This window comes from Rhinolophus ferrumequinum, chromosome 4, assembly GCF_004115265.2.
Source record: "Rhinolophus ferrumequinum isolate MPI-CBG mRhiFer1 chromosome 4, mRhiFer1_v1.p, whole genome shotgun sequence".
Lineage (NCBI taxonomy): Eukaryota > Metazoa > Chordata > Mammalia > Chiroptera > Rhinolophidae > Rhinolophus > Rhinolophus ferrumequinum.
Window position 1 is genome coordinate 93223629 of NC_046287.1, and position 15757 is coordinate 93239385.

The window sequence follows — 15757 nt, forward strand, 5'->3', positions numbered from 1 at the left end:
AGCATTGCCCTCTCACTTCCAGTAAGGAAAGGTGAAGTTTTAGTTTCATACTATACCACATGGGCACAAATTTCTGTCACCACCTCAGTATGGTTGTATCATAATTTTGCTGTATCAGGGTTTGCTATTTACGTTATTATGACACAAATCAAAACTGAAACACGTAGTATTTTATGATTACTTTTTCTTTCTCGCTCAGCATTTTTTCCCCCTTGGAGGTAATAATTGTCCTGATTTTTATTTCCTTAGTTTTCCATGTGTTTATCATTGATTAAACTCTGAGTCCTCTCACGGTTATGTAGATCTCTTCTCAAAAGTTTGAAACACATTAAGTAGTCTGTCAGTTTTAATTTCTTGAAGAAATCTGTGCAGTTCTGCCTTCTACTCCAGTGTGAACTGGTTACATCATTATTGTCTTGGGAATTCCTTTCATCAGCCTTGGGATGCCTTTTACCAAACATGGAATCCAAGCAACAGAAGATACAGTATCTGAACAATCTTTTGGCTGGGTTTGGAAGTTAGTTTCACTCAGAATTATGAGTTAATATGTACTATTTCCTTTTAACTTCTGTTTTATTTATTAAGAAGTTCCTTAGCAGTCTTTTTTCTCATTTTTTTAAAGATGGGCCCTTAAACCGTCATGTTCTCAAATTTATGGTACACTCTTTGGTGTAGGTCTTTTTATAAATTCTTTGATCGTTGGTCTTTTTAAATCTGGGAATTCATGTTTTCCAGTTCTGGAAAATTCTTTGAATTGTTTTAACTCTTTTTATGTATTCTCTATTTCTGGAAATTTTATTAGATGTTAGACCTTCTAGATTGGGTCCTCTAATTTTCTTATCTATTCTTTCCTACTTTTCATCTCTTTGTCTTTTTGCTCTGCTTTCTGGGAATTTTCTATAATTTATAACTTTATCTTTTCATCTCTCTATTGAGTTTATTTCTAGCTATTTTATATGTAATTTCTAAAAGCTCCTTTAATTATTTGAATGTCTTTTTGTGTATGTGTATACCCTGTTTTTATTTTATGGATGCAGTATTTTCTTTATGTTGACATAAATGATAGTTTTTTTTTGAAGTTTTCTTCTCCCTGTGTATTGTCCATAGGAATCACATTGCATTGCTCTTATTTTTTTTCTTTAATACTGGACGTTTTCCTCACATGTTTTGTGATCCTTGACTGTCTGCTTACATATAAGATGGGAGCACTAGAAAGCTAATTGGAAACTCTCTAGACTGTATTAACTGTGGCTTCTCTCAGGAGTTAGTTACCTGGAGAGTTTTCTTGGGGAAAAAAGATAGTGTCACAATCTTTAGGTCTTTCCTCTTGGTGGTGATCAGATGCCGTGGAGAAGGCACTCCCAGTCTGCTTTGTGGAAGGGTACGTAGCTGCCAGAACTCTTTAAGAACCAAGTTGGGAAGAGAAGGCAGAGGGTGTGTAATTTTTCATTTAATCCTTCTGTTTTTGGTATTTACCCTTAATCATGCTAATAGTCCCCTGTCCAGAGACATTTTATGCTCTTTTGAATTAAAACATTCAATTTTCTATCAGGGCTGGAGAGGAATAGCTCTTTGGGTGCTTGGTGTAGGGGAGATCTGAGGGTCTTAATTTGTAAATTAGCTTTGATCGGTCCTTTTTTTTTTCTAGCTCTCCGTCTACTCCGTCTTTCAGGAGTTGAATCTTATCAATTCCTGTGCCTTTTGGAGGTTCTGTGATGTGCTGTAAATGGGGCTGCTTCTCCAGTTTTCTCAACTGACAGCTTAGATTTCAGTGTCTCGGGTCTGTTTTGTGAGTTACCACTTGTCTGTCTCCTTTTTCGGAACCAAAGTACTGTTGACTCTTCATCCTCCGTCTTTGTGCTTGTGAGTTATGGCTTTATTTATCTATTTTACTAAGGGATGATATAAAGTGCATATAGTGCACTAATCATAAGCTTATAGCCTAATGATGTTTTATGTGTACTCGTCACTCAGATCAAGGTAGAGAACATTTCCATGTGCTATAAATGCCCTCATGTCCCTCCCAAGTCTTTTTCCACAACCTAAGTATTATTTTTATTTCTATCATCATACACTAGTTTTGCCTGTTCTTCAACTTTACTTGTATAGAGTTATTCATTCAGTATGTATGAAGTCTTTTGTATCTGGTTTCTGTTTCTCCAGGGATTGATGAGATTCATCAGTGTCGGCAGGCATCAGATTTTTTTTTTTTTTTCAGTTCCTGTGAATTATTGTGTTGTATAAATATACTGCTATTTATCTCTTCTCCTGTGGGGTGAGCATTTTGGTTGTTTCAAGTTTTGGGCTTTTGTGAATAAAGCTGCTATAAATATCATCGTACATGTTTTTGGTGTGTATATTCATTCATTTGCCTTGGTTATATACTGACGAGGGTAAGTGCTGGGTCAAGAGTGAGTGAATGTTTAGCTTTAGCAGAAATTGCCAGTTTTCCAAAGTGTCTGTACCATTTTCCACTTACATCAGCAAAGTATGAGAGTTCAGTTTCTGTGTTCTCTCACACTTGTCAGTCTTTTCAGTTTTAGCCATCTGATAAGTATAGTCACATTATTGTGGATTTTAGTTTCATTTCCCTGAGGGAATAGTGTATTGAATAACATTTCACATTTCAATATGTTCTTTTGTGAAGTATCTGCGTATACCTTTTTCTCATTAAAAAGAATGGTTATGCCTTTTTAATAATCTTGTTAGAGTTGTTTTAATGGAGTTTTGGGAGGGAACAGGGCTAATTGCGTGTGAGTAACTTGCCACCTTTAAATGGAAGTGAGATAAAGTTAAAGCTTCATCCAGATATTTTTTTTCTGATTTCTGTTGTCGCCAATGTGTGATTCAATCTCATTTTTAATCAGCTGGGTATAATCTGGATATTACAATGAATTTTAGAATGACATTCTTTGGTTCCAACCTTAAAGATATGTGATAGGAAACTTATTTCTTATGAGAAACTGGAACAAATTTATTCAGTAGTTGTATTCTGCCTTATTCTCATCTTTTTTTTAATTACAAAGATATTTAGGACCAAGAGAATTATTTGTTTATCCAGTCAACAAATACATATTGAGTGGTTTCTTTATGCCAGACCTGATAGTAGGCTTGGAAGATATGATCGTGAACAAGACAAGCAAGGCTCCTGTCCTCTTGAAATATATTCAGGTAGGAGAAATTGATAATAAATAAGTAAATACCTAAGTAAGATAATTAAAGATAGCATTTCCTGTTTTGTAGAAATGGAGCAAGAGCCCCAAAATGGAGAACCTGCCGAAATTAAGATCATCAAGGAAGCATACGAGAAAGCCTTTATATTTGTTAATAAAGGATTGAGTACAGATGAATTAGGTCAGAAGGAAGAAGCGAAGAACTACTATAAGCAAGGAATAGGACACCTGCTCCGAGGAATCAGCATTTCGTCAACAGACCCTGAGCACACAGGGCCTGGGTGGGAATCTGCTAGACAGATGCAACAGAAAATGAAAGAAACACTACAGAATGTACGTACCAGATTGGAAATTCTAGAGAAGGGTCTTGCCACGTCTCTCCGGAATGATCTTCAGGAGGTGCCCAAGCTATATCCAGAATTTCCACCTAAAGACACGTCTGACAAGTCGGCAGAGCCTCAGTCCCTTAGTTCACCTCCTCAGCACACAGAAGCGGATGGAAACACTTCACGTGCAGAGTGGGTTCCGGCAGCCGCCTCTCTGCCCCTGCCTTCTCAGAGTCACCCAGCAGAAGCACCTCCTGCTTACACTCCGCAGGCTGCTGAGGGTCACTACACTGTGTCCTATGGAACAGAATCGGGGGAGTTTTCATCAGTTGGAGAAGACTTTTATAGAAATCATTCTCAGCCACCTCCTCTTGAGACCTTAGGGCTAGATGCAGATGAGTTGATTTTGATACCAAATGGAGTACAGATTTTTTTTGTAAATCCTGCAGGGGAGGTTAGTGCACCTTCATATCCTGGGTACCTTCGAATCGTGCGATTCTTGGATAATTCTCTTGACACCGTCCTAAACCGTCCTCCTGGGTTTCTTCAGGTAAGCCAGAGAAAAACATGAACGTAATTTAAATTTTTGTTTAATATTTATACTGTGTGTAAGGCAGTATGTGCAAAAAGATCGTTATAAGTTCTATTTCCTTTTAAATATATTCATGAAGTTTATGAGCCTTGAACATCTATGTTTGTGTTTAATAGTTTTTCTTTTTTTTAACAAAGTCTTGTTTTAGTATTAAATTTATGATGACAGGTCCTGAGGGGATCAGAGCGTTCATCCTTAAATTTTTAAATCTTTGTCTGAAGAAGAAACCTAATGACTAATTTCAAAAGGGATTTATGTAGCCTGTGAATGTGTAACTGTAAATTTCCATGAATGATGGATGTTAAGCTCCAGCTGAGGGGCCGAACCGGGGTAAATCCAGCCTAGTGTCTAGAACAGTGGATTTCAGCAAGGCGCTATCGCCCCGTCCGATTCCCTTCCCCAGGACATTTTGGCACTGTCTGGAGACAATTTCCATTGTCACAACTGGGAGGGGGAGTGTGCTGCTGCTACGGGCACATAGTGGGGAGAGGACAGGGTACTGCTCAACAGCTAAACACCATAGTGCCCAGCAATAAAAAAAATTCGCCAACCCAAAATGTCAATCATGCCAAGGTTGAGAAACCCCGGTCTAGAGGAAGAGACTCTGATGTTAATTTAGGATGCAATTCTAGCGTTCCACGCAGATCCATTTACCAGGCTGCTCTTCATCCAAGAGCAAAGACTGGTGCTGAATGAAGGTTATTGTTAGGCATCGTTGTGGATTACAGATATTCTGAGGGTGGGGGTCCAATGACAGTGTTTTTAAAAGATGGGACATTGGTAGAGACAGATGGGTTCTAGAAACAAGGACACTGTATACATTGGGTCTAACAAAGGAGTTTACATGTAAGGAAGGATATACCTATTTGAGCAAGGCAGGTGTTTTTGCCCAGAGTCCAGATGTGGTTTAGTTACAGCACTGGTTATCCAGATTCATTTTCTCTTTTGGTGTACTGTTTTCAATTCTTGTGCAGCTTTTACATGGAGTCAACTTGAAAATTGTTTACAGATAGTTGGAGATTTACTAGGGTATGTGACAGAGATATTTTGGGGTGTTGTTAAAAGGGAGACTCAATTATTGGACAGTAAGAATATTGTGACTCCTGTAGGTTATTTTAAGAAAGAAGCTTTGAGGTTTAAAAACAGTAGGCGTATTGATTGGGATTGTGAGGAAGCTGATATGAGCTAATAGTTTCTGCTGATCTGGAAAAGAGCTGCGTTGTAACAGTGGAATTTAAAAAACCTGGGGCCTGGGCTACTGGAGGTGTGGGAAAGGAACATCGGAAACACTGGACCTGGTTACACGAGCTCAACCACTAAAATGACTCATTGTCTAGTAAAATGTGTCCTGTCTTAGTGCTTTCAATTTTGTTTTTAATCTTTCTACTATTTCTTATTTTTGGTCCTAAGTAAAAAGTAAAATTGCACTGCAAATTTAACTTGTTTCTTTAAGAAGGCTCTCATTTACATGTATTCACATATTTGTAGCAGTGTCTTAAAAGGGAATTACCATGTGTTTACTAAATAAACATTTGTATGTTCTAAAAAACAAACACTAAACCAACTATTAGAAGTTAGATATAATTTCTTATGCTGCAAAAATCACTGTTGGCCTATAGAGGAAATTAGAAATTAATTTGGTTTTCAGTAGGCAGACTGAGAATTCTAGGCTCCTAAAAACTATTTTCCTCTTGTTTTTAGTTTTAAATTACTTTCTAAACTTATTAAATTTGTAGTCAGTTCATACAGAACTTGGATATGAGATTGCCCTCTGAAAGTGAAACTGGGAGAAATCAGCCTCTGGTAGATGAGCTCACGAATCTGTAATAATCTACCGTAAGAAAGGTCTGTAAAGTTTTGTTTGAGAAGATTTGGGGATACGCCAGTTAATCAAGGTGACCAGAATGTAGTTAATATTAGAGAAACATCATGGCATAGTAAAACAAACCTTTCCCAAACTTTAGTTATTTCAGTATAACCTTTACATTTTTTTGTCAAGTTTTTGACAAAAAATTTGCTATTACTTTATTTGCTATTACTTTAATATTTTTATTTAGATGTCTCATTTGTTAATTTCATCCTAAACAATAACAACCATAAAATCGAGGGAAAGATGTAGTTTTTCCTAATACACTCTTATTAAAATACATAACTACTTGAGTTTAAGTAGCTTGTGTATGAAGTCATTTCACATACCACAGGTGGTTATATATCATACTTTAGAAAACACAGTAATCAGTTTGTAACTTGGCTGAAGTTTGATTTTTATAAAAGATGAAGAGTGGCTTTTGAGACAACTGAAAAAAAGAGAATTCATGGGAAAAAAAAGAATTTGAAAATGTTTATTAAGCACTTTCTAGGAAAGAGTCAGGGTACTAAATGGGTACTCTCATCCCTACACATTTGTACTCTGTTGGTCAGAGATGACCATATACTAGAATTTTCCATTTTATGAAATCTTTTGTGCTCTTTGACTCATGTTCACCACACAGTATTTTTTTTTTTAATTTATTGGGGTGACAATTGTTAGTAAAATTACATAGATTTCAGGTGTGCAATTCTGTATCACATCATCTATAAATTACATTGTGTGTTCACCACCCAGAGTCAGTTCTCCTTCCATCACCATATATTTGATCCCCCTTACCCTCATCTCCCACCCCCCAACCCCCTTACCCTCTGGTAACCACTAAATTACTTTGATAATAGACGGTTCACAAAAGTTTCTTAATATTAGGAAGAGCAGTGTCCTGGGTGAGGGGAACAATTTGACCACTCAAAGAATGTATCTCAATGGAAATGAATACATTTGGCTATTCTGAGTTAAACTTAGTCTCTTCTGAAATTAGATCTCCAGGAAGTGAGCTTAAGTCTTAAGTCTCAGTGTACTGACAATAAGACCTCCCCAGATGACACTGAAGAGCACAGCTTGTGTCATTTTGATTTAACTTCAGAGTAGATAGTAGGTGAATCCATAAACGTAACTCAGTGTTTTATTCTAGCCTCTGTCATGCCAGGTTCTCTTGGGTTTAATAAAAAAAAATTATTCAACATTGTGAATGCTGAGTTTGACTAAAATAATTGGCTTCTTTGGTGCCAGATTGCATGTATTTAAATCCTAGCTCCACATTTTATTATATTTTATAATATATATATATATATATATATATATATATATATATATATATTTTTTTTTTTTTTTTTCAGTAAAATACCAATCTTGTTTTATTACCCAGTATTTTAAGTCACGGATTTTTAAACACTGGAATCCAATGAATCATAACCCACAATCATTTTGATACAATGGTCAATGATAGCACAGAAACCCCTTCACAACCATTTTTCTGAGAGGGAGGCAAGAATTGTTGTCATTTAGACCTTTCTTTCTCAAATTTCAAAGTATTTTAATATTTTAATATAATAGTTTACTCTGAACAATCTAATTAACTTTTCTGTGCCTCAGTTTTCTTGTGATATAAAATGACCAACCAACTTAATGGAATTGCTGTGAGGATTAAATGAGTAAATACATGCAGAATATTTGAAAACAGTTTGACTTTATTTCCACAAAGGGATGTCTAATTTGAATGATGAAGAAAACCTTAATTTACTTTGACCATTATTTATTTAAAGCTAGACTCATTATTGGTTAACAGTGGGCTAATTTAAGGCCACCAGTTTTAAGACAATAGTGGAGCAATAACGTTTTTTAGCGCGGTTCTCGTGAGTAGTTTACAGGAAGAGCAGACTAGTAAATGGCTAATTTTTATTGGGGACTTGTTGATGCTCATGGTTCTATAAAGCCTTGTAAAATACATTTCAAACTTGGAAATGTTTATTTTCTGGTATAACAGTTTTAAAATCTTAGTGAAAACTTAGCTCTATTCATTGATATGTATATTGTTTACTAATCCTTTCAGGTTTGTGACTGGTTGTATCCACTAGTTCCTGACAGATCTCCAGTTCTTAAATGTACTGCGGGGGCCTATATGTTTCCTGACACAATGTTACAAGCATCAGGATGCTTTGTGGGCGTCGTCTTGTCTTCTCAATTACCGGAAGATGATAGAGAACTCTTCGAGGATCTGTTGAGACAAATGTCTGATCTTCGACTCCAGGTAACTTGTGTGATCATCTTCAGGCTGAAAATTTACTTGAACATAAACCCAGACGGTTCGACTCCAGAGCCCACAATCTTAATTACTATTTATAGCAAATTCCAAACTTGTATCTATGAACACACAGGCAAATGAGTAGATAACACATTAGAAGGAGATAAGAGCTACAGAAGAAAATGGAGAGCAGGGTAAGAGGAAACAGGAGTCATGGTGTGGATGGGGCAGGTGCAGGTGTAAAAAGGGTGACCAGAGGGGCCTCATGGAGATGATACTTGATGCTGCAGTGATGGTGCATGAACCCAAGGTAAAGGGTTGCCGTGAGACCACCCTATGAGGCTGGCGGAGAGGCTGTCGAAGGGCAGTCATGACGCAGAGTTGATTTTGCAGACCACTTGGCCTGGCCTGCATCGCAGATCACAAGGAGGCATGAAGCCCTGTTGTTTTGCAGAGATTAATCAAGATTTTAGAGTCTGTATTGATTCATTATTTCATCAAACATGTATTAATTGACCACCATGTTGGGTACCCTGTGCCAGGTGCCCAGGATGCAGAGCTCTGTCAGCTAGAGTCCTACTTGCTCAAGATGCTTGGAATCTAGCCAGAGGTACATGTGCATGCAATAGCAGTCTCACACAATGTTAAGTGCAAGGTAAATTTATGCACCTGGGTAGAGAATTCAGAGGCCACCAACCAGGCCTGGGCTCACGGGATGTTGCCTGACAAGGAATGAGCAAACCTTCAGTGATAGCAGCCTGCCTCCCTCCTAACAAACCCACTGACTGAGTAACTGCTGTGTATAACTCTGAAACCCTTTATAAATATCGGGGAAACGTGCTTTGCTCCCTCAAAGTGTTTGTTCATTTTGTTTTTTAGATACCACATGTAAGTGAAATCATATGGTATTTGTCTTTCTCTGTCTTGACTTATTTCACTTACCGTAATACCCTCTAGGTCCATTCATGTTGCAAATGATAAGATTTCATTCCTGTTTATGGCCGAATACTATTCCATTGTATATATGTATCACTTCTTTATCGATTCATCTTTTGATTGAATCATTTAATCAATTTACATTTAAAGTAATTATTGGTAGTATTAGGTCTCTGAATGTTAGGTGTCAGAGACCTTGACTTAATGTCCGGTCTCTGAATGTTAGGTTTCAGAGACCTTGACTTACAGATAGTGCCATGTCTGCAAGAAAACAACAGAATGTCTGTTGGCCTGCACCTGCAGACAGAGCTAAAGTTGGAATAACAGAAAATGCCCCAAAACAGCTACTGGCTTATAGGCAGTCAGCCTTTCTGTTCAAACAGTGCTACCCTGTCAGCACCGCCCCCTGTGTAACCCTCCTCATGCCCTCTCTCGGGGGCTGTAGCGGTCTTTGCGCAGCCCCGGAGACTTTCTCTCACAATAAACTTTCTTAACTGCCTGACCTCGTGTGCTCCTTTATCAGCCGATCTACCAGGTAGATATGTAGTTATTGCCATTTTATGGTTTTGTAGTTCTCTGTTCCTTTCTTATTCTCTTGCTCTCTCCTCTCTTTTGTTTTCTTCTTTTGTATGTTGATGACATTCTGTAGTATTGTGTTTGGATCCCTTTCTCTTTATTTCTTGTATATCTCTCTTGGATTTTTGGTTTATGGTTCAGATATACCAAGCTATGTGCTTCAGATATACCAAGCTATGTTTATAGTAGTCTATTTTAAGTTGATGGTAGCTTAACTTCAAACACATTCTAAAATCACAACCATTTTTACTTACCCCCTGCACATTTATGTTTTTGTCATTATTTTTTACTTCTTGTGTGTGTGTGTGTGTGTGCATCTCTTAATTTACTCTGGTAATAACACATGATTTCCTACATTTGCCTTTTAACCTTTGTACTAGCTTTAGTGTTGATTGATCCACTGCTTTTATATTCTGTTTTTCAATGAGAATTTTTTTCTTTGTGATATTTTCTTACTCATTTTTTTTATTTTTATTTTTCTCCTTAAAGAAGTTCCTTGAACGTTTCTTGTGATACTGGTTTGGTGGTGATGAAATCCTTCAGCTTTTTCTTGTCTGGCAAGTTCTTTATCTCTCCTTTGATTCTAAGTGACAGCCTTGCTAGGTGGAGTTATCGGTCCTTGCTTTTCATCACTTTGAATATTTCTTGCCAATCTTTTCTGGCCTCCAAAGTTTCTGTTACGAAATCAGTTGACAGTCTTATGGGAGCTCCCTTGTAAGTAACTAGCTGCATATCTCTTGCTGCTTTTAGGATTCTTTCTTCGTCTTTAACCTTTGCTATTTTGTTTTGTTCCCTCTCTCCCTCCCTCCCTTTTTCCCTCCCTTCCTTCCTTCCTGTTCCTGGCAGCTAGTTTATTTGGATTTATACTGAATTAATTGAACATTGTAATATAGATGACTAATTTGTACATTTTCAATTATTTAATTTTTTAAAAATAATTTTTTACTTTTTGATTACAGTTGCAATACAATATTATGTTATTTTCAGGTTTACAACATAGTGATTAGACATTTATATAACTTACGAAGTGATCCCCCTAATAAATCTAGTAACCATCTGACACCATACATAGTTATTAAAATTTTATTGACTATATTCCCTGTGCTATATTTTGTATCCCCATGACTATTTGGTAACTACCAATTTGTACTTCTTAACCCTTTCCCCCATTCCCCCCAACACCCTCCCATCTGGCAATCATCCAAAAATGTTTTTTGTCTTTAATTTTTTTTGTTTTGTTTATTTTATTTTTTTTAGAATCCACATATGAATGAAATCATATGGTGTTTGTCTTTTTGTCTGAATTATTTCACTTGGCATAATACCCTCTAGGTCCATCGTGTTGTTGTAGATGGCAAGATTTCATTATTTTTTTTTTTGTGGCTGAATAATGTTCCATTGTATATATGGCACCACTTCTTTTTTATCCATTCACAAATTGATGGGCACTTAGGTTGCTTCCATGTTTTGGCTATTGCAAATAATGCTTCAGTGAACATACAGATGCATGTGTCTCTTTGAATTACTGTTTCTTTGGATAAATACCCAGAGAAGAATTACTGGATCCTTTTTGTCTGTTGTTATAGCCTTTGTTTTAAAGTCTGGTATCAGTATTGCAATCCCAGTTTTTTGTTTTTTGTTTTTGTTTTTCATTTTCATGAAATATCTTTTTCCATCCCCTTACTTTCAATCTGTGTGTGTCTTTTGATCTGAAGTGAGTCTCTTGTAGGCAGCATATGTGTGGGTCTTCTTTTCTCATCCATTGAGCCACCGTATATCTTTTGATTGGAGCCTTGAATTCATTTACATCGAAGGTAATTGATAGATATGTACTTATTGCTATTTTATTATTCATATTTTTGATCTTTTTTCTTCTTCTTAAAGAAGTCCCTTTAACATTTCTTGTAATACTAGTTTGGTGGTTATGAACTGTTTTATATTTTTCTTGTCTGGGAAGCTCTTTATCTGTCCTTTGATTTTAAGTGATAGTTTTGCTGGGTAAAGTAATCTTGGATGTAGGTCCTTTCTTTTTTATCACATTGAATATCTATTTCATACCAATCCCTTCTGGCCTGCATCTTTTGAGAAATCAGCTGACAGTCTTATGGGTGCTCCCTTGTAGATAACTAACTGCTTTTTTCTTGCTTCTTTTAGGAATCTCTCTGTGTCTTTAAGCTTTGGCATTCTAATTATAATGTGTCTTGGTGTGGCCTCTTTGGGTTCATCTTTTGAGGACTCTGTGCGCTTCCTGGGCTTGTGTGTGTATTTCCTTCACCAGGTTAGGGAAGTTTTCTGTCATTATTTCTTCAAATAGGTTTTCATTTTTTTGCGCTGTCTCTCCTCCTTATTATATCCCTATGATGCAAATGTTTGTACACTTGATGTTGTCTCAGAGGCTCATTAAACTATCCTTATATTTTTAATTTTTCTTTCTTTTTTGCTGTTCTGATTGTTTTCAGTTACCTTATATTCCAAATCATTGATTGATCTTCTGCTTCATCTAATCTGCATTATTCATTTCTGACTGTTTTTTTTTGTTTTGTTTTAAATGGTTTCTGTCTCCATTTTTATGTGTCCTGTCTCTTTGTTGAAGTTCTCCCTGAGATCATTGAGCATCCTTATAACCAGTGTTTGGAATTCTGCATCTGGTAGATTACTTGCTTCCATTTTGTTTAGTTCTTTTTCTGGAGTTTTGTCCTGTTCTCTCATTGGGGACATGTTTCTTTGTCTCCTCATTTTGACTGCCTCCCTGTGTTTGTTTCTGTGTGTTGGATAGATCTGCTGCATCTCCCAGTCTTGGCAGAATGGCCTTGTAACTAGCTCCATTTCCATTTTTCTTGCTGGTTTTAGGATTCTTTTTTTTGTCTTTAACCTTTGCCATTTTAATTATGATGTGCCTTGGTATGGCCTCTTTGGGTTCATCTTGTTTGGGATTCTCTGAGCTTCCTGGACTTGCATGTTTATTTGCTTTGCCAGGTTAGGGAAGTTTTCAGTCTTAGCTTTGCTGTTTACTAGCAGAATGAAGTGATGTTATTAAGTACTCCACACCTATCCTGAAGCTGTTTCGACATTCACCCCGGCATTCATTGAATCTGTGTTACTGGGCTTTAGGAAAGAAATTAAACTGACTTTTAGGTTATATGTTTACTTCTCTCTTGAGTTTTATTTTTTAGTTGCATGTAATTTTCAGTTGGCTCTATTGTCCCAGAACTCCAACGGTAAACAAAAGTTAGTTAATAGCTATAATTTTGACCATTTTTTACTCTTAAGTGTTCATTCAGAAAAGTGTATGTGAACAGAATACCTTTAGTATTAAGTGCAAAAAACAAACCAAACACTCATCAACAAAGCAATCAGCTTTCCAAAAATGCAGCATAGTTTAACTGAATATGAGTTTTGTTAATTGCCGTTAAACTCATTTCATCTTTTATATGTTCCCTAAAACTCATTGTTATATAATTAAATCCAGATGTAGATGCATCTGGTTTAATGATAATTTATATGTACCAACAACTGCTATAAGTTTTTTATGCTTTGTCTTTTGAAATTTGCTTTGGGTCATATGCTGTGAACCAAAGGACTTAAAGGTTTGAGGTTTAGTGAAGAGATAAAACAGAAGTATAGAGGAAAGACAAATTTAAGTAGTTGTGCTTAAAAGACTGTTAAACACTGACATTTGACCAGGTGTGTTATTAGAGCGCAATGTACCATAGAGGAAAAGTCACCTGGGAAAAGCTGGATTTGAGCTAAGCTTAGTCCCTCACTCTTTAGGCCAACTGGAACCGGGCTGAAGGAGAGAACGAATTTCAAATCCCTGGCAGAGCAAGACACCCCTCTGACCAACTGAAGGAAGCCAGTGGCTCTGATGTGGGACAGTTGGGTCCTTCATTGGAACAGGGCAGTAAGGATGTACGTTTTAAAGGAAAACGAGGGAAAAAGGTAAGTAAGTGAAAGAGCAATACGGGGTGTGTGTGTGTGTGTGTGTGTGTGTGTGTGTGTGTGTGTGTGTGTGTGTGTGTGTGTGTGTGTGTGTGTGTGTGTGTGTGTGTGTGTGTGTGTGTGTGTGTGTGTGTGTGTGTGTGTGTGTGTGTGTGTGTGTGTGTGTGTGTGTGTGTGTGTGTGTGTGTGTGTGTGTGTGTGTGTGTGTGTGTGTGTGTGTGTGTGTGTGTGTGTGTGTGTGTGTGTGTGTGTGTGTGTGTGTGTGTTCTGCTCTAATGGTACCTTTCACCAGTTTCAGTTGTTTGTAAAATCTTATCCCCATTTACTGAAGAAAACAATTTGCAGAGTGACAGTGATCGCTGATAAAAATAATTAGTGGCTTTAATACTTCTCTTTCTAAGTGTTTGTTATTTAAACTGTTTTAAAAGATATTCCATATTTTTGAGGGATAGGTTATTTTTGCAACTATTTGAAAGTTTTTTATATTTACATTAATGATGCAGATACTTTTCTGTTTTGTGTTCTTCACCTTCCTATACACACCGGGATCTTGCGGCTAGGCATGCTTTTTCTTAGACTGCCAGTTTTATTCAGTTCTTATTTCTTCAGGGATGGTCAACAGGACAGAGAATGGGTTATTTCAAATATGTTTAGTAGTTTGTTCTTTCATTTCTTAGATTGTGAATATATGATATACTGTAAATGATAAATCTGGATTAGAGTTAAGTAAATATATTTGAAGTGCTAGAATGCTGAGCATAGTGGAAAAAGTTTAAATTTCTCATCTCAAGGAACTGGCCGTCTAATGGAGAGGACAGATTAGCAGAGATCACTTGTATCCAGTGTGATCATTAGATAAAGGTACATAGGATACATAGAAAGCTCGGGTGTGCTTTCTATGTGATGTGTAACTTGGTCTCATAGGTCAGTGTGGGCACCGGGTGACAGGGGAGCCGTGGGGAGGCTGCTCCTAGAGGGCATGGTCGTCAAGATGAGCCCTGAAGGATGAGGAAGAGTTGGCAATACGAGTAGCAGGTTGAAGTGGATCCTAGGCAGAGGTAGTAATAGAAGCAAATGTATGAAGAAAGAAAACAGCATTGTGTGAGTACTGAATTACAAGCAGTTCGGTGGTGTTCGTTGTTGTATTCATATTGTAAGTGCTCAATAACTACCTTTGGAATTACTGAGTATTGGATGAGTACTCTCCATTTACTTGTAGTGTCACTGGTTTATGTTGAACATCTTAGACCAGCTTTATGAAGACACTGGGAGTCCAAAATGGTTCTAAGTAATATATTTATTTAAAAAATGTTTTTTAAGTCAGTGCACAAAAAAAATAAATTCAAAAGGTACAAAAAGATACATAGAAAAGTAAGTTTGCCTCCCATGCCTGTCCCCCAGCTTCCTAGTTCCTAGCTCTGGATACGTTGTTATTAGCTTCTTATTATTTTTCCAGATACGTTTTATGCATATTAAAATATATATTCACACACATTTTTGTGTGGGTATATATGTATGTACACATATTTATAACTTTTAATACAAATGACAGCATGTAAGACATTTTGCTCCTCTTCACAATGTATTTGGAAATTTTTCTGTATCATTTAGAACTTCATTTTAAAAAAATTTAGTATCTTGGTTTAAAAAAGCAAATATTTAAAAATGTACATGCATTGAAAAGCTTTACTCCGACCTTTGTCCATGTCTATCTATAGCATGCCCCTGCCACTGTAGGTTCTTGTGTTTCTTCACTGGGTTTCTTGAGGCTGATAAAAGCAAATAAAAACTGTTATTATTTCTCTCCCTCTCTTTACAAAAGTAACATCATAAGGAGTATCCATGTTTTATTTGATAATAAATTCTGGGGATCTTTCTATGTCAGTAAATAGAGCACTTCCTTGTTTTGTTTGTTTTTTAATTAATTTACTTATTTTTGTGTGTGTGTATTTTTTTTTCTTTCTTTTTTTTTTACAGCCACCTTATATTTCATTGTATGAATACATCATAGTTTCTTTAACCATTTTTTTTATTGAGGGGTATTTGGCGTGATTGCAGTTTTTGCTATTAAAGTGCTTCAGCAAATAACTTTGTAGATCCATT

General features: G+C 36.6%; 1 protein-coding gene across 2 annotated transcripts in view; it reads left to right on the plus strand.

Annotated features, from left to right (window-relative positions):
• The window catches only part of SPART (spartin), a 44750-nt gene that overhangs the window by 10074 nt on the left and 18919 nt on the right, over window positions 1–15757 (plus strand). For both annotated transcript variants that reach the window (XM_033104643.1, XM_033104644.1), the window contains exons 2-4: window positions 3244–4049; window positions 8012–8209; window positions 13487–13654. In XM_033104643.1, coding sequence (XP_032960534.1) covers window positions 3246–4049; window positions 8012–8209; window positions 13487–13654 — 1170 coding nt within the window. In that variant the 5' untranslated portion in view covers window positions 3244–3245. The remainder of the gene's footprint in view (window positions 1–3243; window positions 4050–8011; window positions 8210–13486; window positions 13655–15757) is intronic.